The sequence below is a fragment of the Zychaea mexicana genome (genome assembly GCF_025766255.1).
Source record: "Zychaea mexicana strain RSA 1403 chromosome Unknown BDB00scaffold_166, whole genome shotgun sequence".
In the NCBI taxonomy this organism is placed as follows: domain Eukaryota; kingdom Fungi; phylum Mucoromycota; class Mucoromycetes; order Mucorales; family Lichtheimiaceae; genus Zychaea; species Zychaea mexicana.
Genome location: NW_026516829.1, coordinates 52,866 through 76,265, shown reverse-complemented (window position 1 = coordinate 76,265; position 23,400 = coordinate 52,866). Strand labels below are relative to the sequence as shown.

General features: G+C 41.9%; 8 protein-coding genes across 8 annotated transcripts; 2 read left to right on the top strand and 6 right to left on the bottom strand.

The window, feature by feature from the left end:
- Positions 1-454: 454 nt before the first annotated feature.
- BDB00DRAFT_775594 (major facilitator superfamily domain-containing protein) lies at positions 455-2,556 on the bottom strand (the record flags this gene model as incomplete). Its single annotated transcript, XM_053120231.1, has 7 exons — positions 455-677; positions 735-849; positions 945-1,573; positions 1,650-1,748; positions 1,832-1,868; positions 1,952-2,192; positions 2,329-2,556. The coding sequence occupies 7 exons, from the start codon at positions 2,554-2,556 to the stop codon at positions 455-457; spliced, it is 1,572 nt and encodes a 523-aa protein (XP_052973090.1).
- Positions 2,557-3,357: 801 nt separating this feature from the next.
- BDB00DRAFT_879251 (major facilitator superfamily domain-containing protein) lies at positions 3,358-5,043 on the bottom strand (the record flags this gene model as incomplete). Its single annotated transcript, XM_053127846.1, has 6 exons — positions 3,358-3,529; positions 3,646-3,760; positions 3,852-4,489; positions 4,556-4,636; positions 4,739-4,775; positions 4,851-5,043. 6 exons carry the CDS (start codon positions 5,041-5,043, stop codon positions 3,358-3,360), a joined length of 1,236 nt encoding a protein of 411 aa, XP_052973089.1.
- Positions 5,044-7,792: 2,749 nt separating this feature from the next.
- BDB00DRAFT_858188 (mitochondrial outer membrane translocase complex, subunit Tom20 domain-containing protein) lies at positions 7,793-8,921 on the top strand. Its single transcript, XM_053125855.1, has 4 exons — positions 7,793-7,930; positions 8,053-8,238; positions 8,395-8,537; positions 8,630-8,921. The coding sequence occupies exons 1-4, from the start codon at positions 7,813-7,815 to the stop codon at positions 8,720-8,722; spliced, it is 540 nt and encodes a 179-aa protein (XP_052973088.1). The 5' UTR covers positions 7,793-7,812; the 3' UTR covers positions 8,723-8,921.
- A 999-nt stretch (positions 8,922-9,920) lies between these two features.
- On the bottom strand, positions 9,921-10,269 carry BDB00DRAFT_858186 (uncharacterized protein). The gene has a single exon (XM_053125854.1). The coding sequence runs from the start codon at positions 10,164-10,166 to the stop codon at positions 10,008-10,010; it is 159 nt and encodes a 52-aa protein (XP_052973087.1). The 5' UTR covers positions 10,167-10,269; the 3' UTR covers positions 9,921-10,007.
- Positions 10,270-12,796: 2,527 nt separating this feature from the next.
- Positions 12,797-15,467, top strand: BDB00DRAFT_858180 (FAD-linked oxidoreductase-like protein). The gene is made up of 3 exons (XM_053125853.1): positions 12,797-14,328; positions 14,396-14,517; positions 14,587-15,467. The coding sequence occupies exons 1-3, from the start codon at positions 12,948-12,950 to the stop codon at positions 15,163-15,165; spliced, it is 2,082 nt and encodes a 693-aa protein (XP_052973086.1). The 5' UTR covers positions 12,797-12,947; the 3' UTR covers positions 15,166-15,467.
- A 438-nt stretch (positions 15,468-15,905) lies between these two features.
- Positions 15,906-17,657, bottom strand: BDB00DRAFT_775566 (N-acetylglucosaminyl transferase component-domain-containing protein; the record flags this gene model as incomplete). Its single annotated transcript, XM_053120229.1, has 8 exons — positions 15,906-16,052; positions 16,156-16,427; positions 16,506-16,620; positions 16,690-16,829; positions 16,893-16,952; positions 17,198-17,327; positions 17,401-17,515; positions 17,602-17,657. 8 exons carry the CDS (start codon positions 17,655-17,657, stop codon positions 15,906-15,908), a joined length of 1,035 nt encoding a protein of 344 aa, XP_052973085.1.
- A 518-nt stretch (positions 17,658-18,175) lies between these two features.
- BDB00DRAFT_173912 (uncharacterized protein) lies at positions 18,176-19,322 on the bottom strand. Its single transcript, XM_053116333.1, has 4 exons — positions 19,046-19,322; positions 18,741-18,900; positions 18,595-18,646; positions 18,176-18,482 (listed from the first exon to the last, which is right to left on the bottom strand). Exons 1-4 carry the CDS (start codon positions 19,181-19,183, stop codon positions 18,215-18,217), a joined length of 618 nt encoding a protein of 205 aa, XP_052973084.1. The 5' UTR covers positions 19,184-19,322; the 3' UTR covers positions 18,176-18,214.
- Positions 19,323-19,941: 619 nt separating this feature from the next.
- BDB00DRAFT_943354 (uncharacterized protein) lies at positions 19,942-20,865 on the bottom strand (the record flags this gene model as incomplete). The annotated part of the gene is made up of 2 exons (XM_053129441.1): positions 20,660-20,865; positions 19,942-20,565 (listed from the first exon to the last, which is right to left on the bottom strand). Exons 1-2 carry the CDS (start codon positions 20,819-20,821, stop codon positions 19,942-19,944), a joined length of 786 nt encoding a protein of 261 aa, XP_052973083.1. The 5' UTR covers positions 20,822-20,865.
- Between the last annotated feature and the right edge of the window lie 2,535 nt (positions 20,866-23,400).

Below are 23,400 nucleotides of genomic sequence, written 5' to 3'. Positions count from 1 at the left end.
AAAAGTGATAACAACGTAATATAAACCGGATTTCTTTTATACACCACTTTGGCCAATCAACTAGTTTGCGTACGAATTCATCGAAAACATAACCAGATTGACAGCGCAACTATGCAAGAAAGTACCTCCCGTTGACTGCTGATTAAGTGCTTCAGGTGTGGACGAATCAGTAACTCTCCGATGTCGCCAGAATCCCGGGACAGCAGAATACACGTGAATAAAGCCACTGTTATCTACTAATAGAATGTAATATATGTTTATATATGTTTAAATGTTGTATACATTATGGCATGTAAATAATGTGCAAATACAGTAGTATGACTTGTTGTACAAGATAATAAGTTATGATAGATGCTAGCCAAAAATGAAGATGATAGTAGTAGAGTAATAGAGGTATATGATGTTTGAGAGTGTGAATATACAGTACATGTGTTAGCAGGAGGCTTCTCAAATCTTATGAAGCTTCGACTTCTGCGGCATGCGCACGCTCGTTATCGCTGCGCTTTGTTGCACGGCGTTCCTGCTGTTCTATACGTTGCTTCCACCATTTAGGACCGTATTTTATCAAGATAGGAAGAATAGCGGTATTGATCAACAGGATCAGACCAAGAGTAGTAAACATCCATCCGAGACCAATTTTGTTGATTCCCGGTTCAATTGTCGACGTCGCTACCGCACTTTTATACGATGTTAGTACAAATCCCTATTTACCATCCGTACATAAAAGAACTTACCCAAGCAAACTTCGGACAATGTTATTGGTCGCTGTAATCGAAGCACCTCGGCCTGGAAACAAGTCGATCATTAGAGTTTGGCAAACACTAAATACCGGTGTGATACTCATGCCAGCTACAAATTAGTAAGTATGAGAAACAATGAATGAGATTGTTTTTTTACCTTACCACATCATATCGTACAAACTAAAAAAATCATATTGGACTTACCGATGAACTGGAGAATAAGAGGAACAGCAAGAGGCGCCTTGGCATAAAGAGTCCATCCATAAACAACTGTGACCAGCTGTCCCAGAGTGATAGGTATCCAGGCTGAGCGTAAGCGTGCACGATAAATAGGAAAGTCCAAAGACAGCTTGCCTGACTTTTTGACCTGTTCTGGCGTCATTCCTTGTTTCCGAGCAACCACTCGAAAATCACGGTTGAGGATGCGGCCACCCAGGTACGATCCAGTAATACATCCGAAGCCGTATGGAAGATAGCAGAGGCCGACTTCCAATTGGTCTAATCCATAGATAGTCGAAAAGTGGGTAGGTGTCGTTGTCATGTAGGTATACAAGATAGCTGAATAGCAGCCATTGATGATCATAGTCAAGATCACATCGGGATGACGCAAATACAAGAACGGTTCGAGAACGTTAGGGATTTGGCGGAATCGGGACATATCCGCTTTGGGTGGCACTGGACCTTTTGCTGCTCTCCTTTTCATCCATTGTGTGGGTGTTGGATTGGCATAGCCAGAGCCATTACCAACGAGTGAGCGCAAAGTCTCTGGCAAGAGGAACAAAACAGCAAAAAATCCAACTGCTCCTACTATGAGCAACACCCAGAAAACCCATCTGTTTGTTTATTGTTTAATTAGAGTTTACTTTTTCGGGGAAACGTTTCCCCGTTTATAATCTCTCTCATACTTACCGCCATGAAAGTTGTTGAGCAATGGCACCGCCTATAACCGGGCCAATTGCGGTGGCCACCATTTGACACGATGTGAATATGCTATAGTAGCCACCACGCCTATGTGCAAATTGTTTTGATTCAATCGGTTAGAGATATTGACAATACATGCGTAGATGAAAAAAAAACTCTTATTATATTACTCTGCTGGCGTGGTAAAATCACCTATGACACCGGCGCCTATCCATGTCCGTTATGTTTATGTTAGTTTATCCAACTGATTGATCATCAATGGCAGAATTTTTATTGTATGTATCACGTACCGAGAGCGATGCCCGAGCTAGCACCAAAAGCTTGAACCATCCGCATGCCAAGAAGGAAAGGAAACGTCGGGGCCATTGCGAGACCAATACATACACCAATAAAGATGAACAGTGTTCCAAGGTACACCGGTCGACGACCCCATAAGTCGGCCAATGATCCCCAAAATGATGGCGACAAAGCTTGGAAGATCATATACACCGTTACTGTCAAATTAACGAGTGACGTTGTGATATCGAATTCCTTTTTAACCCCAAAGAGAACGAGCGTATTTCCGCTTTTGGTGAGTAAACTAGTTTTTTTTTTGATTCTGCTCTCTTTTATCCCGCTCCCATCATAATGCTTGGGGGAATCTTTTTTAAATGCTAATAGCAATTACCTCGCTTATGAGGGTCAAGGCAGGAAAATAGATCGTGCCAGAGAAAGGGGATACAAGGCCAGCATATGATACAATTGCACATATCAATAACTTTTTGGACTTTGAGTAGAGGCAATACGGTTCAACTGTCTCAGATTGTTTTTTCTCAAGTTGTTGCTGAGGAGGATCAGGCAGCGTTTCATCAACATTGCTGCTTAAGCCCTCTTCAGCAGTGATGGTATCGCTCATATCCCTGGAAGAAAGTGTGTTACTACTTTTTTCGCTCATGTGTTCTGTTGTGAGCGTAGATAATATTTTAGGAAGAAGAGGAAAATCTGTAGGACTCTGCAGCAGCGACGTTGCACACTCCTTTTTATACTTTTTTGAATTCCGCGGCACACGGTAAGTTAAGCGAATATCGGAAAGGAAAAACATTTAAGCATTCCTTGAACACTTGGCCACTTAAATCTATCGGATCTACAGGAACTGTTGCATGTCCAGTTTCAGATCAAAACAATTTATACAACGATGATGGTTTATCTTTACCCGTACCCTGTCCCTTCGTGAATCGTGGACCTTGCGGCAATTTAATTTCATTTATCTAGCTAAACAATACTGGATGCTATACGATCAAAAGGCGGCGCTGGCTCCGCATTCTATACCGTTCCATTGTGTTGCGGATATGTTGGCAAACCTTGACACTCAGTATGCTGGTGGTATTTGATATAAATATGCGTGGCTCACCTGAGAGGTATGCTGATTTTACAATTGGTTGATATGTACTTGTTTAGAACAGTTGCACACGCATACCAAACATGGTGGTTACATTTCTGACGTTTGAAACCTATCGGCATGATTCGCCGTTCTTTCCGATTAACGTTTAATTTGATTAATACATGCGTGCTGATTGCACTATGTAATATTCTTATTTACAATGTAATTAATGAAAATCAAAAGCAGAACTATAAGTTATGGTTAAAAGTTAAGGTAATTCTAACTAATGCTCCTACTAATGCGAAGGAGCTCGATTGCTGCCGTTACGCTCTACTGCTATCTTTTTTTATCCTGCTGCTCCCGTCGTTTTCGCCACCACTTTGGGCCATGTTTGATTAGAATAGGGATAAAAGCGGTGTTGGTGACCAAGATCAATCCTATGATGGTAAACATCCATCCCAAGCCTACAGATTGAATGCCGACCTCAATGGTTGCAGTAGCCACAGCACTATCATAAACATTGTGATGGCGTGAGTTGATGAGAAAGTAGTACACGTCACAAATAAAATATGTTCTATATGTTCGCGTATGCTAGAAAGAGATCAAATTAGATCTTATTTTTACCCAAGCAAGCTTCTCACAATATTGCTAGTGGCTGTGATTGACGCGCCTTTACCAGGAAATAAATCGATCACCAATGCTTGACATGCATTCATTACCGACGCCACGCTTAGACCAACTTGATAAATGATACACAAAGATTTTATCAGTAAAATGTCGATAGTAACATGGTATAGGTACAGTAGCTAGTGATATGAAACGATTCGTACTGATAAATTGCAGAATCAGAGGAACGGCAAGGTGGGCTTCAACATAGAGAGTCCAGCCATAGGCAATAATCACCAATTGACAAATAGTCATTTGTATCCACGTGGTCCTTAGCCGGGCGCGATATATTGGGAAATCTGTAGACAGTTTCCCCGATCTTTTCACCTCTTCCGGAGACATTCCATGTTTATAAGCTGTGATCCTAAAATCGCGATCGAGCATCCGTCCCATCATAAAAGATCCACATACACTACCAACTCCGTAAGGAATATAGCATAACCCAATTTGTAAGGTATCTAGACCATAAATAATGGAAAAGTGGGTAGAGGTCGATGTCAAGATTGTGAAGAGAATAGCCATGTAGCAACCGTTGATAGTCATTATCAGGATGACGTCTGGATGGCGCAAGACTAGATAAGCATCCAGAAAGTTGGGTATTCTGTGGGAGCGTTGAGACTTGGTTGCGCTCGATTCTAATAGTGATGGATCTTTAGACAATCTTCTTTTCAGCCACTGCGAGGGTGTAGGATTGGCGTAAATTGACCCATTGCCAACGAGCGAGCGCAGAGTTTCAGGTAAAAAGAAGAGTACGGTGAATAACCCTATTGCGCCCATAACCAACAATACCCAGAAAATCCACCTATACAGTAACGTCGTTTTGTTGTTAACATATCATGAATAAATTTCGTTGCTTTTAAAGTTATACCTCCATGAGAGTTTCTGGGCAATAACACCGCCAATCACGGGACCTATTGCTGTAGACGACATCGCACAAGAAGTAAAAATACTAAAAAAAGTTCCACGCCTACATTTCATATGCGATAATTAGTAATGTTTGTGAGCAAAAAAAAAAAACAAACCCCACGTAGGTAAAAGTACAATCACTTACTCTGCAGGAGTTGTAATATCGCCAATCACGCCAGCACCTATCAAAATGTCATATCCATCATTTTAATTATCAGGTCACTGGAGCTAATTGCTGCTGTTTAGCTATTACGAACCTAATGCAATGCCTGAGCTTGCGCCGAAAGCTTGAAACATTCGCAGAGCAAGTAACGCCGGAAAAGTTGGTGCCACTGCCAGACCTGCGCAGAAAGCAATAAAGATCGTAAGGGTTGCAAGGTAGATAGGTCGGCGACCCCATAGATCAGACAGTGGACCCCAAAAGGATGGCGATAGGGCCTGGAAGACCATGTAGAATGTGACTGATAGGTTGACGAGCGATGTTGAAACAGAAAAATCCTTGTATAGAAAAAAAAACCATTATGTTCATCCCTTTGTCGTTACATTCTTTGTTTGGTTTCTCGTTCAATAAATTGTAGTGTACCTCGCTGATAGGAGTAAGGGAAGGATAATAAATTGTTCCAGAAAACGGTGATATAATACCAGCAAGTGATACCATGCATGTTATCACCAATTTCTTACACCTGGAGTGAATACAATGAGGCTGCTCTATTGCTGTCACTGCTGCTGATGACAGTCTTCTAGTATGTTGGTGATGTTCGGCAATATCATCTGATACTGATCTTTTCTCTTCGATGTCTCGAGCAGTTTCTTCATCGGTGGTAATGACGCTTTTATTTGTCGTTGAGCATGTATCGTCGTGCCTTTTGTTACCGGTGGAAACCATGTATTAGCTGTATGATGTGAGGCTTATGGAAAAAAGAAAGGCCACGAAATAGATACGCGATAACATATTCATTTTTTTTATTAAAACGAAGTTTTTTTCTGAGAAACATTCCCGCAATTGGCATATATACCCACAGTCGCCCTTTTTTTGTGATCCGCTATCAAGGTTCAAAAAAGCGTACAATTCGTCACGAAGACTACGTATTCTGCCAGAACGCGTTTACATAATGGTTTCAGCATTGTTTATATCATGTCTGAAACGTTCAAAATCTAAAAAGAAGAGAAAGAGATGTGCGACCGTTCTGATTACTAGTAATTTTATATACGACATGATGGTATATAAACATACTTTGGCTGTACTTTTTCCCGCCACACACACGGTTAGACTCGTGCATCAAAAAAAGGAAATGCGCTTACGTGAATTATAAACAAATCGAGTATGTGAACGAAATGAAGTAGAAATAACATACTCAAACACTCGGTACTCATGTAGGACGAATGGCGCATCATTTTCCCTAACTTTGATGGCGACATTATACTACCGGTGAGTTTATATGTACATCATGCATGAAGATCATTTTAATAGAACATATACAAAGCTTTTATTTCATTTATTCAACTACATAGCTGCATTAGTGGAATGGACGGAACTCACATGACGCATATATAAACAACTAGCAATAGTACTGTAAAAGCTACGACTATATGTATCATACGCAAGCACGATTTATTATTGTTGACTTCAATCGTAGTCTTTTTACTGGTAGTGTGATACGAAAACAGGCTAATTGCTGAATAGTAAACTAAACCTCTTATCAAAATGTAGTAATAATTCTGTACATAACTTGCTGGCAGCAAAAACAATAAGGAGTATTCATGGAGATTTTGACCGTGAGAAACAGCAATTTGGACAACCTGTCATGAACAGAAACGTGATCTTTGGCACAGGGGGAATTCTGGCTTGCCAAAGTAAAAATTATGATGCCTTGGGTTACCGCTTTGCAATGGATGAATGCTGTATTTGCGTATTGACATCAAGGTAATTTTTTTTTTGATATGAAGGCTAAATGTCACAGCACTACGCTATATAACACCTTAATTTTGCAATGAAGGATATCAATGTTACCAATCCCTCCCGGCTCAACTTGTACATTGAAGAAGTGACACTTCTTCGACAATGGCAAGGGAACGACTGCTTAATACAGTATATCTCATCGGAAAACTCAAAAGGGAAAACCAGAGTACATTGCAGCTCTGAAGAAATGCTTTGGTAAAGTAGGTTCAAACGTTCCAATCAGCTTCCAAGAATTGCGTTATACACAAAGTAAAGAACATCATTCAAGTTCAAAGGTTCAAGACCCCTCGTCTAGACACACATACACGTATAGTCACACTCACACACACATATACTCCTCCTTACAGCATATTCCAAATTGTCTATCTTCTCGTTCTCATTATTTGTCCCCACAACATCGATTTCAACCGTCCACAGTCTAATTCTCCACCCTAACTTTTTTCCCCATTATACTCACTTTTGGTATTCCTCATTTGTAAGTATTCTCCCACCTAATTCTACCGCAAGGTAGCGACCGATTACACAAGGTCACTAAATCTTCCATAAAGATAAATCTGCATTTGAACTATTCACTGATGTTGTATGTCTATCTTTTCCCAGTCAATTTTTCAGTAACTAGCTACGACTGGTCATGTAATTCGTGTCGTAGTCCAAACAATTAGGGGCTCCCTCCGTTTCTTCAACATATCTTGGCGAGATGCCCACCAATTTACTATTCGTTCTCCCCACTTATTAAATCGACTGGTCTGGCGACATTGCTTTGAAACGTGCGCTTGGCATCAAAACTGTCCCGGTAATATATGTAGGATTTAGATAAATATGTACTTGTTTATAGGATGTTCAAACTAAAATGTAACACTGGAGTGAAAAAAAAAACACCTCACCATTTTTTTTTCTCTTTTGCTCGTCAGGTACTTTATTTATTTGGCTCCTAGGTAAATTATCATCAGTATACAATAACAACCAACTAACAGCTCTACTGCTTCAAAGATGATGCTTCCTATTGCTTTTGCGTATCGTTTCAAATCATAATGGCACGATGAATGGGAAGATACATCAGTAGCATAAATTTTCAGGGCTGAAGACCGTGCCACCACATGTGTATGGGATTGTGGTCAGTGATGATGGTGGTTGAGTGGCATGTCAAAATCTTCAATTGTACCACACCAAAAAAAAAACTCAGCAATCCCCCAAAGCAGGGCCCAAAATATTTTTTTTTGTTCAACCTCTCTTTTTTTTTTACAACTTTAATTTCTATCATGAAAACTCAAACCGTAGCTCTCTGGACTGCAGCCACAGTCGCTGCCTTGGGTGTTGGATACGTTGCCTACTTTGACTACCAACGACGCAGCGATCCCGAGTTCCGCAAGAAACTGAGTACGTGTGACAATAACAAAGCAAGCAAAACTAGAAATACAACAACAACAGCAACAGAAAACGCTTATCCATACCAACGCTTTTTTTATTCGATCCGGATGATTGTGGATTATGTATATTAGAAAAGGCACGTAAGCATGCTGCCAAGGAAGCCAAGAAACAAGAGGAAGTCGGCCAAGCGGATACTGTTAAATTGATCGAATCCGTTATCGTCGCCACTGCCCAAGAAGAGTTCCCTACCTCACCAGAGGAAAGAGAAAAATACTTTATGGCACAAGTTTCTGCAGGTGAAACTTTGTGTAGTCAAGGTAAATTCATTATAGCATTCAGGAAAAGGAAAAAAAACTTTAAATGAGAGAAGGAAATGAGAGAGAGTTTTCCCGGGGGTGGGGGAGGTGGAAAGGCCATGTTCGTGATGAAAGAAAATATACTTAATCAATGTGCATTGGAATGTATCGTTATAGGTGAAGCTTACTACAATGATGCGGTACTGCCATTCTTCAAGGCTCTCAAAGTCTATCCCGCACCCATGGAGCTCTTGATGATTTACCAAAAGACGATTCCTGAACCTGTGCTTCAAATCATTCTCAACATTGTCTCCATTGAAGTAAGTCTTATTATATATACGCGGGTTTGACACAAAGCTACAAGAAATTTCTCGTGGTTATAACTGACTGGGGGAACACTTTTTTTTTCTAGCAACAAGCGGCCGAGGCAGCAGGGGCTACTCCTGGCGGACAAGCATCAGAAGCAGCATCAGCAGCTGAACCAGAGGAGATTCCGATCGAATAATTGATAACATCTGTAAATACTATTAATAGCAGTAAAATACAAAAAAAAAAGCAAGGAAATACGATATGTATATAATGGTACATTGATATAGAACAAAAAAGCTGCTGCAAAGCACCACACTCACACACACATATATATATGGGACCCATTGAGCATTTCATCGTACGCTTTATGTTTCCAGAATAAACTACATTCTCGCATAATATCTGTAGTAGCTGTAATCCCTTGGCTGGTGCAACTTTGAAGCTGAAGGGGATGGTGACATATGTAGACGTAGGCGCCGTGGCAGCGTGTCGATAAAGGCTGCATATAGCAGAGGACTTAGTATGGAAACCTTGCAGGACGTCTCGCGCTGGATTGGATTATACGTGATTGGATGCTTTGGAGGATCGCCGCAATGCGCACTTTGTCGCACATATGGCGCAGGATATGGAACAGATCATTCGGCAGGTGTCCGTGTATGATTGATCATATATTGCTGCTGTCGACTGAATCATAAGCATACTTGATATCCAAATGTGCGAGTATTGGTGATCCACCCTAATTCGCTTGATGGCGCCGGATGAGCATGTGTAGGAAAAAAAGCTTGATCGAGACTCCAACGTAGGTATAGTTTTGACAAGTTGTGGTAGAAGGCAGCGTTCCAGGATTTTGCGTAGGACACTGGCAGCAATCGCTTTATGGGCTTGAGCTTAGCTTGCGCTAGGAGCTCTCGCAGTTCGGTCCCGAATGGGAAGTGGATTGAATAGACCCTACTGCACATCAATGATATACGACACCCAAGACCCACGAAGCGTCTGGCGAACTGTGTAACGTGCGGGCGTGGCGATGGCATGTAGACAATCGTGTATCCAGAATGAGAGGTGCTGGTGGTTGCAGGATGTACGTTGAGCCCAATTACGCTGCTTTTTCCGTCGGTGTACCTGGAACTGACTTTTTGACATTATCACTTTGCGATCTTTGCGTATTACGGTGGATCAGGTTCTACTGGTTGCTGTCAGCGGTGTTGTTTTTGTTTGTGCTGCTGGTGATCCTGATGTTGTTTGTCTCTGCTAAATCGATCTTGCCCAGCTTCTCATTTCTAGAGTGGTTTGCCGTGCGCGATATATTGCTCGACTACGTTCTTATACAGCAGTGACTAGCACCACGTTGTGGTCACCATTCTTTTTTATTGTTTTTGTTTTGCACACAAGCGTCTATTCGGTGGAATAATCGCACGGTACTTTTACATAAATACATGCCGATGACGATCATCTCTCTTTTCTGAAACTTGAAAACTGTGACATTATATATCCAATCTATCACAGGGCCATTCTGTTGTCGTTATTTCGATATACATATATGAGATAAATATGAAGTTTCGGGGGAAGCTCTTTGATGATGGTGCTTTTATGAATGATGAGGTATTTGATTTGATAACCTGAATAATGATGTAATTTATCATAATCGAGATCGGTGGGTGCAATGGTGCAAAAGCAAGTAATCCTATTAATTGCTAGGGGAGGTATTACAACAGTACATGATACATCACCATGATATAAGTTTACGAATACACCACGCTATAATACTTGTATATATGCTACAATAATACTGCCTGCTGGATTACGAAAAGTACACGAATACGGTAGAGTCTAGCAGCAGAAGCAGCAAATAACCAACAATGCATATACAGTATATTGACATTTATAAGCACCGGAGCGGGGATGGGATGGTGTGAATGATCTGATGTAGAAACTCTATTCAGATCTGTGAGCAAATATTTGTCGGGGATGCTTTGTATTTGTAAATATTGATGTAATAACTGTATATACTACACTCATCTACACCCGTAAGCCATCTTAATTCCCCGAATCCTTTTTGTACTCTCTTACTCTTTTTGTTGAAAGATAGAGAACAGTGATAGAAAAAATACATCATGGTAGTCAGCAGCAACACACTCGTACCGTGTCAGCTAAACAAATAAGAAAGAACAACCCCATCACGTAACGTAGATTTTCTTCCTCCTGCGTCATGTCTCTACTGCGGTGGATAGTACGTATGCATGTACAATAGATGCATGATCATTATAAACAATATGATATGCATGCTCTAGAAAGATAGACAGCACGATTGCATACTTCTGAGCTTCTTTTCGAATGGTCGTCCCACAGAGTCTTTGTCCCTTTGTGCTATGATGATGTGCATATATATCAACATACATACAATAACCTTGTTAACATAAGGTATAAAGAGTGTGGGGTTTGGCTGAAAGATGAGACAAATAAATGGCGATTGTTATTATTACTAAAATCAGTCATTGTTTTTTTGTTCTGGTACATTTAATAGAACTATTTTAATGCGACAGCAACAACAAATATAACGACCATAGCTCGAGGTTATTAAGCGCGCGAGAGAGAGAGAGAGGGGGGGTAGTTGATCCAGCTATTAGCAGTAGATACCAAAGACAACTAATAACAGCAATCCTATTTTATCTTGAGCTGGACCCGTTTTTCTATGTTTGAGAGGAGAACAGGAATTTTTTTTTCTTTACACATAAAAGCAAGTCTATTAAAGTTGATAGTCATTTTGAGGGAAAAAGAATACCGTGCATATACATTTTTATTTGAATCTCGTTGGTGCATAATATGCATCTATTATGCTAACTCCACTTTCTATGGATTGTTTCTAATTAATAGCTTCAGGGTCAGGGTGGACGTGTATGTATACTCATCAAAAGACATACTTGAGATTTGACATATATACACACTGGGGACCTCATTATCATCATCTTCAGAACCCGAATCGAGATGCCCAAAACCACATTCGTCAATTTCACCTGGTGATTTTTGAATTCACCTATTCCGGCAAGTTTCAACCCCGGACTTTTCATTAACAGCGACGTGGATGGCCCCGAATATCCTTTCCATTCGCTTCATCTGACAAGAAACGTTGATTATCATAGAAACTGTGATAGGGTGTGACACATGCTTCTTTGTAAACTGGATGTAGTAGAGTATTCTGTGGTACATAGAAGCATGGTTAGGAGCTGTTGTTGTCAATGTATCATTCGTAGATGTAGTATAGAAGAGAAGATCATCTACTACTCTAGAAGAAAGTCATCGAAACAAATAGAAAGGCAGCAAGAGGTGTCGTAGATCACCAAAATAAAAACGGCGAGTGGTCGTTCCTGATCAGCAGTCTCAAAGGCTCTTGATGATAAAGTTTCCGAAAACACAGAAAGAATCAACTCAACAGGCAGCATACAGTATTATACACGCAGAAAATGATGCATAAACACAAATGAATGGAGTTGCAATTATTGGTGCTAAAGAGAAAAACCCCCTCTCTTCTAGCTTCAAATACACACACACGGCTGCTCCGGATGGGCGAGATACACTGCATTTTTGTGATGGGGGAGGGCAATAAGTTGTTGTTCTAGGCAACCCGAGCAACCGTCACGGTTTCTTCGCATCTCAACTGCCAATCGAGCGGGTAGTCGTCTATCACGCGCATTGCAAGGGTTACCAAACATTGTGTTTTCCACGAGGAATGAAAAAAAAAAAGTGAGGTTTCGCGCTTTCTTTTGACTGATACAACAAACTACAACTTTTTGTCAAACAACAAGAAAGGATCTACAAGAAAAGATGGGCGTGTCCCGGTGAATTTATGGGAGGGAATAATTCTTTTGCCTGCCACAAAGAGTTGATCTTGTTGAGCCGGGGTGGGGTACAAATGGAAGAAAATAGAAACGGGGGATCCAAGCAACCAGGTTTTTTTTTTTTTTTTTTTGGAATTCATGCAGCGTGGTGGCTGTCAAGGCAGGATCCTCGAATGTGATTGGTTCACTCGTGCGAAAGTAAAAAGTTACCAAGTTGGGACATATCGCCCGATGTGATTCCGGGGAAAACGAAACCATTGTTGGGCTCAGGGCGAACTGTGGGGGGAGAGAGAGAGAGAGAGGGTAACAGCGCAGCAGCAGCAGCAGAAAAAAAAAAGTACGAAAAAGAGAAAAATTCTTATCACCCGTCACTTTGGGATCATTTTTTTTTTTTTTACCATCCAGCACCCAGCGCTGCTGCTGGGCTTGGTCGGGCGAGGAGCGACACAAAAAAAAAAAGTATATAAAACGGAGGATTCGGCAACAAAAAAGTAGCGTCTTCTTTTTCCTTATCTCTTCTTTTTTCTTTATTTCCTTGTTCAGTTTATCAGAATATAAAAACAGTTATCGGTTACTCAAAGCATTGGAATGCACCGATCAGTAGCATATCTGCCTCGTACTACCCTCCGACATTGTTTGCGCCAGATACCATCTCCACCGCAACAACCACCACCACAACCACAACAACTACTACCTATTCCATCCTTCACCAGCCCCTCCGCTAACTGCTACGCTCGCTTCCAACGTGCGTACTACTCATCCACTGGCTCTCGCGCTTCTTCTTCTTCTTCTTCCACCCACTTCTCCTCACCCGCCTCATCACCGCGTGCATTCAAGACCGGCATCGCTGCTGCCACCGCGCTTGTCTCTGGATCTCTCTTTTACCACTATTGCTGGAACAAGGATCGTCCACTTATCAACGTCTGCTATGCCGAAGCAGAAAACAAGCTCTCCATCCTTCCCATATCCGCCTTCAGCTCATCCACACCCTCTGGAACGATAGCCGAACTGGCCGATGACGAGAGTCGTGTGGCCATGCGGGCCAAGTCAAGCGAAGAGTTGATGCTCGCATTACTCGTCTACAGTCTCTGCTCTGTCCCCATCTTTGTTGATATGGCGCCCCACATCATTAATGCTGCAGAAGCATTGCATCTCCAGGGACCTTTGTTCTGGCTCATCAAACGTACGGTGTTTCAACATTTCTGTGGCGGTGAAACCCCAGACGAATGTGCCCACTGCATGGAGCGCTTGGCCCAGTCTGGGATCAATGTGATTCTCGACTTGAGCATCGAAGCCGATCTGCATCTGGACGCCAAAACGCCACCCAAAACGCAAGGCTATTACCCGCATTTAGAGCATCGCGCCGATGTCACGGTTGAGATGATCAAGGAATGTTTGCGGACAGCCGCCAAAGGCCGTGAGCTGTGCGGCGATACGTTTGGCGCTTTTGCTGCGGTGAAAATCACCGCATTCGCACCGCCAGAGCTCTTGTTGCGCGTGAATCAAGTGCTTGTACAGATGGAGCAGGCATTCGATGCCTGGCAGCGTGGCGACGGTACGATCGATAGCGAAGGCTTGGAACAGATTGTTCATTACGTGCTACCTCCAGCAGGCTCGCCAGCGCAAGAAAAGAAACGCCAGGAAATTCTGTCTCGAATCGACGCGCTGGACCGCATTGAAGCAACCAAGCTATTCGATTTGCAAGGCAAAGACCGCAATGTATGGTGGTCAACCGAAGAACTGCATCGTGAGAACACACCGCTCACTTTTGAAGAACTTCAAGCCTACGATCGCATGGTGAACCGCTTGGATCAGGTTTGTCGAATGGCTCATGATAAACATGTCGGCATCATGGTTGATGCTGAACAGTCGTATTTCCAAGAAGCTATCGATCACGTAGCCATGAATCTCCAGCAAAAGTACAATCGTCGCGATGATCGTGAGCATACGCCAACTGTATACAATACATGTAAGCTCTGCAGTTGCTTTTATGCTTTCTAACGTCAATGTCTAATTCATCACTATTTTTTAATTAGATCAAATGTACACCAAGGCTGCTCAAAAGAAACTCGAACGAGATGTTGAACGCGCCAAGCGAGAAAACTTTGGGTTTGCTGCTAAGCTCGTCCGTGGAGCCTACATGGTCATGGAGCGAAAGGTAATGCAGCGGTTGTATTTTTTCTTCGATGCCTTTTATTCCAAAGCGAAAATTAAACTCTTTTTATAGCGAGCTGCCCAACTCGGTTATCCATCTCCGATCCACGACACGTTGGAAGATACCCACGACTCGTACAACAACGGTGTCCGATTCCTCCTCGACAAGCTCCGTGAGCGTCAAGAAGCTACTGGCGAGCCTCTTGCCTCGACCACTGCACCTGTGGTCTTTATGATTGCCAGCCACAACCGCGAGTCAGTAAAGCTGACGGTCAAGGAGATGGAACGCCACAATGTGTTGCCTCGCTCCGGTGTTGTCCACTTTGGCCAACTCTACGGCATGCAAGATCAACTTTCATACACGTTGGGCAAGAACGGATACTCAACCTACAAGTATTTGCCCTATGGCAAGATTGATGAAGTAATGCCTTACTTGCTGCGCCGTGCTCAAGAAAACTCAACCATGCTTGGCGGAGTCAATAAGGAACTGACGTTGATCTGGCAAGAACTCAAGGACCGTTGGTCTGGTAATCGAGGCGTGGTGGTTCGTCCCAAGGCCATCGCCGGTTCTCAAACTACGGCTGCGCCTGATACTGGAGCCGCTACCACTGAAGTTGATGTGGCTACTGAATCTACTGCCAATACCGTTTAGAAAGAGAATGATGGAGCCCCCCGTACCGTTGTTTTCCTTTTCCCCCCCAAGGGAATTCGTCATTAGAGAAAACGTTTCTAGTTACTTTTAAATTATCGCCATCAACTGAGATCTTTTTTTTTCCCAGTTCTAATCCTTTGTATGATGTATTCCTCTTATTTCCCCTCATTCCCCTTCCTTTGATGATCTCCTGCTACCTTGGGAATGGGTTGCCTTCTCGTCCTTGTTTCTTTGTAAATATTTTTCTTTTTAAAAAATCTCATATAAATAAAAAAAAAAAGCCTGTTGTTTTCTCATCATCATCATCACGCGATCCATTTTATTAGAGTTAACACTGCTTTGCATGCGTTCTGTTCACGCATGCAGTCATGCATAATAACGTGTTAGAGACCTGCTACTGCATATAATAACAACAACATATTATGATAAGTGTGTAACTATCATCATCATTTCTTTATTATTCCCTGGCTGCTGCTGCTGCTGCTGCTGTTGGCGTCGCCGGTGCCACTGCTTGCCATCGATGATGATATTGAATCCGAAAAACTGCATTTCAGTAGTTTCCATCCTGCATCTAGCGAGAGTCTGTACAACATACATACTGGTTAGCAGCAGAACATACAAGTTACACAAGGATGGCATATGCCACGTGCTTCTCTGTTTACCTTCGTTCCGGTAGCATGGGGTACTGTTTGAGAAGATCTCTTTAGCATCAAACTTAAAACCCACAATAATCGGAAACTCTATCTCACCTGCAGTTTTGGTATCGGTTTTATAGGTTCTCCATACAGGAAGCATTTAAAGTAATATGCTGAAAAGTAGTGTGCGCTTAGCCGTTTCCACAAGAGCATATACTGAAAGAAAATAGCACTGAACGGTATAGGAGAGTTCTATATGTTTTGTTATTGTTGTTATTATTTAAACTTGTGTGATATGCTTCCCGCAATTTGCTACATCCATCCGTCTCCTTTCCTAAATTGCAAGTGTACTTACCCACATCCATAGATACGACCCTTGCCGGCTATGATGAATGACACGTTTGAGATTCCTGTGAGGAGCCGTTTCGTACTTGGCTTTTGGACTCTTGAATCGAACCGATTTTTTACGTTGGTGCCGGGATCTTCTGTGTGTCGATCGCCGAATGGATGGGGGTCTGTTGTCATCTGACCGCTTTCCACTCCCACACAACCGCTGTAATACATAACGCAGTCTGTGCCGTCGTTTCAAAAAGCAATTTTGTTCAAATATATCGAACCGCAAGCCTCCTATAGGAAAACAACAAAAAATAAAAATATTAGCAGCCCCGGATATACCTTTTTTTTTCCCAATCAGATGAAACTCACCTGGTAGACGATCAGGATCCTTCATTCGTAGCATGATGGCAAACAATGGGAAATGGTTAAAGAACGCCAAAAGAGTCTCCATGATAGCTTGTAGGAAAATGACGCCAACTCTTCCCTATGGTTTATCTCCTTTTTTTTTAAGTTATCAAGCAGCCGCATTAAGGTTTTTCCTTTTCACTCTTACCAAAGCAAATGTGACATAATAAATCAGCACGGTTGGGAATAAGAATGTCAGCAGCGTAAATAGACATGTTCCTAGCAACAGCTGATCCAAATCGTAGTCGCACGCGTCAATGCGATGTCGTAGCATATTTCGCTTCTTGCCTTTATGATATGTTTCTAGTGAGCATGACTCGATCAAGAAAGTAAAGAACTCGAAATGCATACCTCGGAAAAGATTGAATAGCGAATACAAAGTAATAAGCTGCCAGTTGAATATTCGTGCTGCTACCATATAAAAGCAATAGACATGCAGGGTCATAAATGCTAAAAAGTCGGAAAGCAAGGAAATAATCATCGATACACCGAATATTCCTGAAAGCCCGATAATGTGGATGATTTGAGGCGTCAAAGGTTTGATGGCCTGCATACATCCTAATTCCCCCCCCCCCACCCCAAACCAGAATTTCTTATTAAGTAATGGAGAATCTTCTCTCGTTTGACACAACGCATTTGATCCATTATTTGCGTACCTGTCCACAAGCGGATGAGCCATAGAAAAAGTTCGCTCAGAAAGCTCCCCAATTCGTGGTTAAGTTTCAGACCAGCTGGCGACTCTAGAAACCATAGCATCCTTGACTGTAATGACTCGACAGTGTATTCCTAGTTGTAGTTTTGTTTCTCGCGTTAATTCTTCATGCACTGTTTTTCCCTATTTTCTTTTAACAAAGCTTACATGCAATATTTTGTGTAATAAGTAGGACATGATATATCGATTTGTCGTCAAAAACGATCCAATGGCAAGTCCAATAATAATATCATTTGCCACTAACCACATGCTATTGTAAAAGCTTATATACAAAAGTTATAGACCCGATTAATATTTTCTCTTTTCACAAACTTCAGGATCATTTTATCCATGGCATCTTCACTCTACCTTATATAATAAGCTCGTGTTTCAGCTGTATTAGCCCAATTCCTCCTCCTTAGCATTGAGTATTGTCGTGGCCAGAAGTAGAGTTGTTGTAAGCGAAGATCAATCTGCTGACCTATGGATACATGCTTTTTAGTAAACTGACTCCCGGTTCAAAGGAAAAAAAAACTGCGTGTATGAATATAATCCAATGACCAGTGGTGCACATACCAGCAGTAGACAAATCCTTGAGAGCGACAGCATTCAACACAAACTTTGGAAGTCGCATATTGATGATGTGTAATGTAACTTCCGCCAGAAACAACAGACCGAATAGGAGGCATTTTAAAGGACCCAACGCAACTTTTCTCGCACAATACCAGATGATGGAGAGTGGCCATAGTAACAGCGTCACAATCCACCCTGAGAACTTTTTAAATGCAACCTCCCAACGCCTTGCATCGTTTTGTTGTCGTCGTCGTCGTTTTTCCAGAATCGATTTTTCGATGCCCTTTTCGAGATAATAGGACGAATTGATCTTTGTGTGTGTGTGTGTGTATAAGAATTTCAAAGTTAAAATTATCTTAAGATTTTTGGAAGAACATACCACAAAGCCGTACACTTTCTATTTTTTTTTTCACTTTACCTGAACTAATGCCGATAGTAAGTCATTGGTAACTGTATCCGAGTTTTTGACGATGGTGGCGCTGTAATTAAGGATCTTGTTGAGATTTTGTGTAGTGACAAGTTCTTTTTCGTCTTTATGTTTTGGCGGCTCTTTGGGTGATATATCCAGATCAAGCGGATCCAGGGCGAGGAATTGTAAATGTTTTGGATTAGGTTGTTGATAGAATACGACTTCGTACGTCGATATGGGACATTCGTTGCCGTTTTGATATAGTGAACTATATCAACATGAAAAATGTGAATTCTACTGACATTGGTGTTGTTTTCGGGTATAGCTGTTGTTGCATATATATATATATATATATTTAGAGTCGATGGAAAACAACGTACACTGGTATAGGAACATATGCATCGTCCATAAGAACTGTCACCCACGGGTTTTCTATTTCAATGGGGGAAAAACTATCAATTACTTTTCCTTCAGGCATAAAAAGATACAACGTCAGGTTGGCCCTCCTCAAAAATCATAATAATACCATGGCTGCGATGCTCATTTGCAAGTTGAGTGTTGTCTTCATCCTTGATCAACGAACCCAAGATTCTAGGTGGCTCTTTACAGACTCTATTGATATGGGTGAATTCTGAGTATTCACCCGAAGCACAAAACTCGGATAGAATTTGTTGTAATTCGTCAAGCTATACATGATAAAACCCGCGTTGTAAGTTTTTGCGTGTTGGATTTATGCTGTTAACTTGAGTGCCTGTGTTCACTGTGCGCATATATACACACACACACATATAAAAAACGCGCGCGCACACACTGGGTTGTTTCTTTTTTTACCTCAATGTCAGACACGACTGATGCTACGCACAATGTAGTCGAAGCGGTATGCCAACCCACTAAAAAGCCATGCTGTTTAGTTCGCCATGAAGAGATGTGTGAGGGCCAGAATAGCTTGAATGCATCGCGCTTTGACATGGACTGAGGCAATAGGAACGTTTGCACCACCACCTCGCACACCACTAAAAAGCAGTGAACAATTTAATTTTAAAGGGCCAAGCGGTGTTGGAAGCACATATCCTTTTGCGGCAAGAAGCTTTCTTCAGCAGTATAACCTAGCATAAAAAAAGTATCAGTTGCAATTGTTGTGTTCTTGGGTGTTTTCAATGAAATTCGAGAGTAAGCGAAGGTTACGTCACAATGAGTGGTAGAAAGGAGCTTTATAAACGACTGATTGTACATATTACAGGAGAGTACTGTATGTATTTATTCTATCTTGAATGAGTACTTTCATAATGCGCTCTCTACTACGTCTTTAAAAATGGTACAAACGGAAGTAATGTAGCAGGCGAATCTCGAAAAGAAATTCTGCTGTACATACCATATCATACAGTATGTTCGTCAGTAGTACTTTCCTTGCCGTCCTAGTTGAGTCGAGGCTTCAAACAGAATGAGTCGCAACCATTCTTGACTACAGTTTATACGTTCCCATCAATATATTGGCTTTTTATATCGCTTTTGCTATGTAGGATTTGTCATCCAGACTTTTTGATTATTGAAACAGCCATTTTATTTTTCTGTTCATTTTTACAATATAGCGGATGACAAACAAAGGGCCCAAAAAACAATGAAAAATGTCTACTGCTACAACTACACACTCACTAAGTGCTCTTTGCTATGCAGTACTGCAGTACGATGACGACGACAGTATCGCAGAGACTCTTATTTCCCACCGCCTAATCCGATTCTTCATCGGATTCTTCCATCAAGCTTTCATATTTGCTTTTGCAGGAAGCTACTGAACGGTCAAGCTTTTCAGATATATCATTCCAGGGCATATGTCGAGCACGGTAGCGGAGCAGATTGCATTCGTCTCTAGTTTTCCACTTTCCAGCACTGTTTTTGGAGGTTTGCGAAGAGGACGGAGATACGGGTTTCTTGTCGATGCTACCGTTGTTGATGCCGACGCTGCTGCTGCTGCTGCTGCTTCTCTGCGATGTAGTTGAATCATTTCGAATGTCTTTATTCTTCGACGAAGAAGTGCCGAGGGAATGTTCTCGGCTCTTTTCTGATGTAACCTTGCCTTTTTGGTTTTCAATCGACGGAGATCCACGGGGGGAAGGAGAGGCATCATTCATCATGGTAGCTTTTGCAGCTTGCGACGGCATGACCACCATCATTGCCTCGCGCCGGCCACGGTCGAGTTCGTTTTCCGTCAGGTGATACTTGTAACAATTTTTGCATTCTTCTGCCGAGTATCCCAAGCTCTTGGCAATGTCTTTCCAGCTAGGACGTGGTTCCTGGAATACCATCTTGGCCAGGCTGCGGCGATCCCACAAAGGCAATGGAGTCATAGTTTTCTATAATAGATCATTTTTTTTTCAAAAATGTCAATACTATGCATGTATACCGCTCAATGAAGTCATTTTTTATATGCTGAAAGGAGATATTTACCTCGGGATCTAGTTCAGCGCGCTGATACATCTTGCGACAAGACGAGGATGAGTGAGGTTCTTCGAGTTTATCCTTGCAATGGTTGTAGATGCGCTCCCAATTCCAGCGCGGGTAGTTCTTTTTGGTGTTGAGAATAAGTTGTCGGTCGTGCTCGGTCCACATATAGTGTCAAGTTGCCTTTGCTGATAGAATAAAGAAGAGAGTGTAAGTGTTTGGTTGGTTGGAAAAAAAATAAGCAGTGAGATTGAGGTTTGATTTGAAAACAAGACTCTTTAAATACTAAAAAAATCAGAACTAGCTGTTGTCAGTAGTAAATGGGTCTATTGTTTGTTTTCTATAGCAGTATATGCAGGGTTTATGGATTATGTTCATTGTGAAGAGATATTGTTGTCGTGATCATGGTGCGAGAATCAACCCTCGCTGATCATGGTACCATGCGACTAAAAAGTAAGCTATGAAATTGGGGAAGATTACTTATAAACCAATTCTGTCCACATCAAGCAGAAATCAACAAAGATTGTATTATTGTGTAATTTCCCATGCATGAAGCTATTAGTAAGGGCTCGAACAGTGAAGTCGGGTTTCCCGGAGCACGTATTACATAGAGTACACAGCAAATTGTGGCAATTTATCCCCTCTTCCTTGTGCTTCTCTGTTCGTAAAGCCACTTATTCACCCACAATTTTATATGTGCGCAATACGTAGCGATCGTCAGTACGCGCACTACAACCAAATGGTTATCGTGCTTAAGCCCGCCCTTACCAACCATAGTGATACGATACTGTTTAAGCACTTGAGGCCATGATATTTATGACTATACTTACCTATACCTCATGCATACTGAAGTGATGGCCTGCATGTTCAGATTGCATCCATGTACGTTTACCACATTAATACTTTAGTAATTTTATTTTGGTGTATTCAAAAGGATACACTATATACTGACAACAATATCTTCTTAAAAGGATAACAAAGGATTACAGTGTTTGCATTATATGTGACTGGTACACTAAACTGTTAACGGAATCCGAATATGAATGAACAGAATTATCGACCAGATGTCCCTTTATTATACCAACTGTATGGTTTTCAATTGTGCTATAAATCCTATCTATTGCTTGGCAACTCTATCTATGGATGATTGTCGAGATCAGGTATGACTGACGTCATCCCATGCATATGTTATCAATTCTCAGACAGCTATGTATCGAGCGATCTGACAAACGATTGCGAATCGTAATATCGAAGCTTTTCTTGCAAATGTGACGTCTCTGTTACAGGTAAGTGTTCGACCTTTTAAAGACCGGATACTTTGAGGACACTAACATCATCGTGTGCAAAACCTGAACCTTTTGTAGGTTTAAGGGCGCTCAATCGAATTAAAGCCTCGCGGCAAAAGCTTAAATTCTGATGTATTTGTATCATTGGTTCGTCAATGTTAGTCCTACTTTATCACCAAATGGCAATGGCGCACCTATTCACGGTACTTGCTGCTCCTCTGGTACTGCATTTGGGCCATCAATGCCTGTTGTGCTGGGTGTTTTGTATACACCCCAGCTCCATTGATATTATCCTCTGGCTCCTCGACGGTCATATCTTTCGTATGAAAACACACTATAAGCGTCTTGTAAGTTTTAGCACGGAATGACGTAATACAGTAACTCTCCTACAGATGACCATTCTTTATGATTCATATACTGTATAATTGTAATTCAATTGTAATAGGATACTCACAATCATTGCTACTTGTAGGCGCGTAGCGACTGGTTTGAAGCATCTGATGGTGGGTCCCTCACTCCAAACTTTAACCTGCAGCCTGCTCTTGTTGTGTAAACAACCACTTTACTTTAAATTACAGTCTAAACGTTTTTAAAATCTCGCACTCGGGTGTGATAGGCGTTTAAATGGCGATTTGCGCCTGGTATCATGTTAATTTCTTTTTTGGACAAACAGTGATGCATCATGCTTAGACATCCGGGATAACAGCACAGCATCAGGTTGTTGGGTCTGACGTACTACTTGCTAAGCGCCGCATCAAATTACAAGGACTTCAACTAGTGTCATCATCCACCAGCGTTTGTGCTCTATTTTGCATTGTCGCGCAATATGGGAGTTTGATGACAATGTCGGTGTCAATGACTTGCTCCGCTCCTCGATGGCGGAATGTATCGGATCTGGAGTACGCCTTTGATAAGACGCCCACGTTTCACTCGCCTTTTTTTGAAAGCTATGCGGCATGGTCGCATCATATTGAATACCTTACAGTCGATTTGCCTGAATGGATCTCACCCGTTTGGGTCAACATAACGGGCAGCTCGGCACCTTCGATGGTAACGTGCTGCGTCGCATATGTATATTGTTCCGGACTTCGTTCCAAATCCGCAATGCCAATTGTTCTCAGGTTTGGTTGATGTGACATGTCGCTTTCTCATTGATTGCCCACTGCGGTGGGCAGCATAAAGAACTCTGGGTTTTGGTTCTCTATGCAGAGCCGGACCCCAACCTCCCGTCCTTCACTTTGTCATCAATTCACTCGTCTGAGGATGGTGATCGTCCAATCCGTTCTCCAGGAATGCTAGCGTGTCTACAGTACTGGACTTGGATCTTTCGTTCGCGTCCCATATACACACTCGGCCGTGATCTCGCTGGCGATAAATCTGCTTGCTCAGCTTCGCCACCTTAATAATACTGGCCTAGACTAATAGACCCATAAACACCCCTCTCCACTCTCTTTATATCTC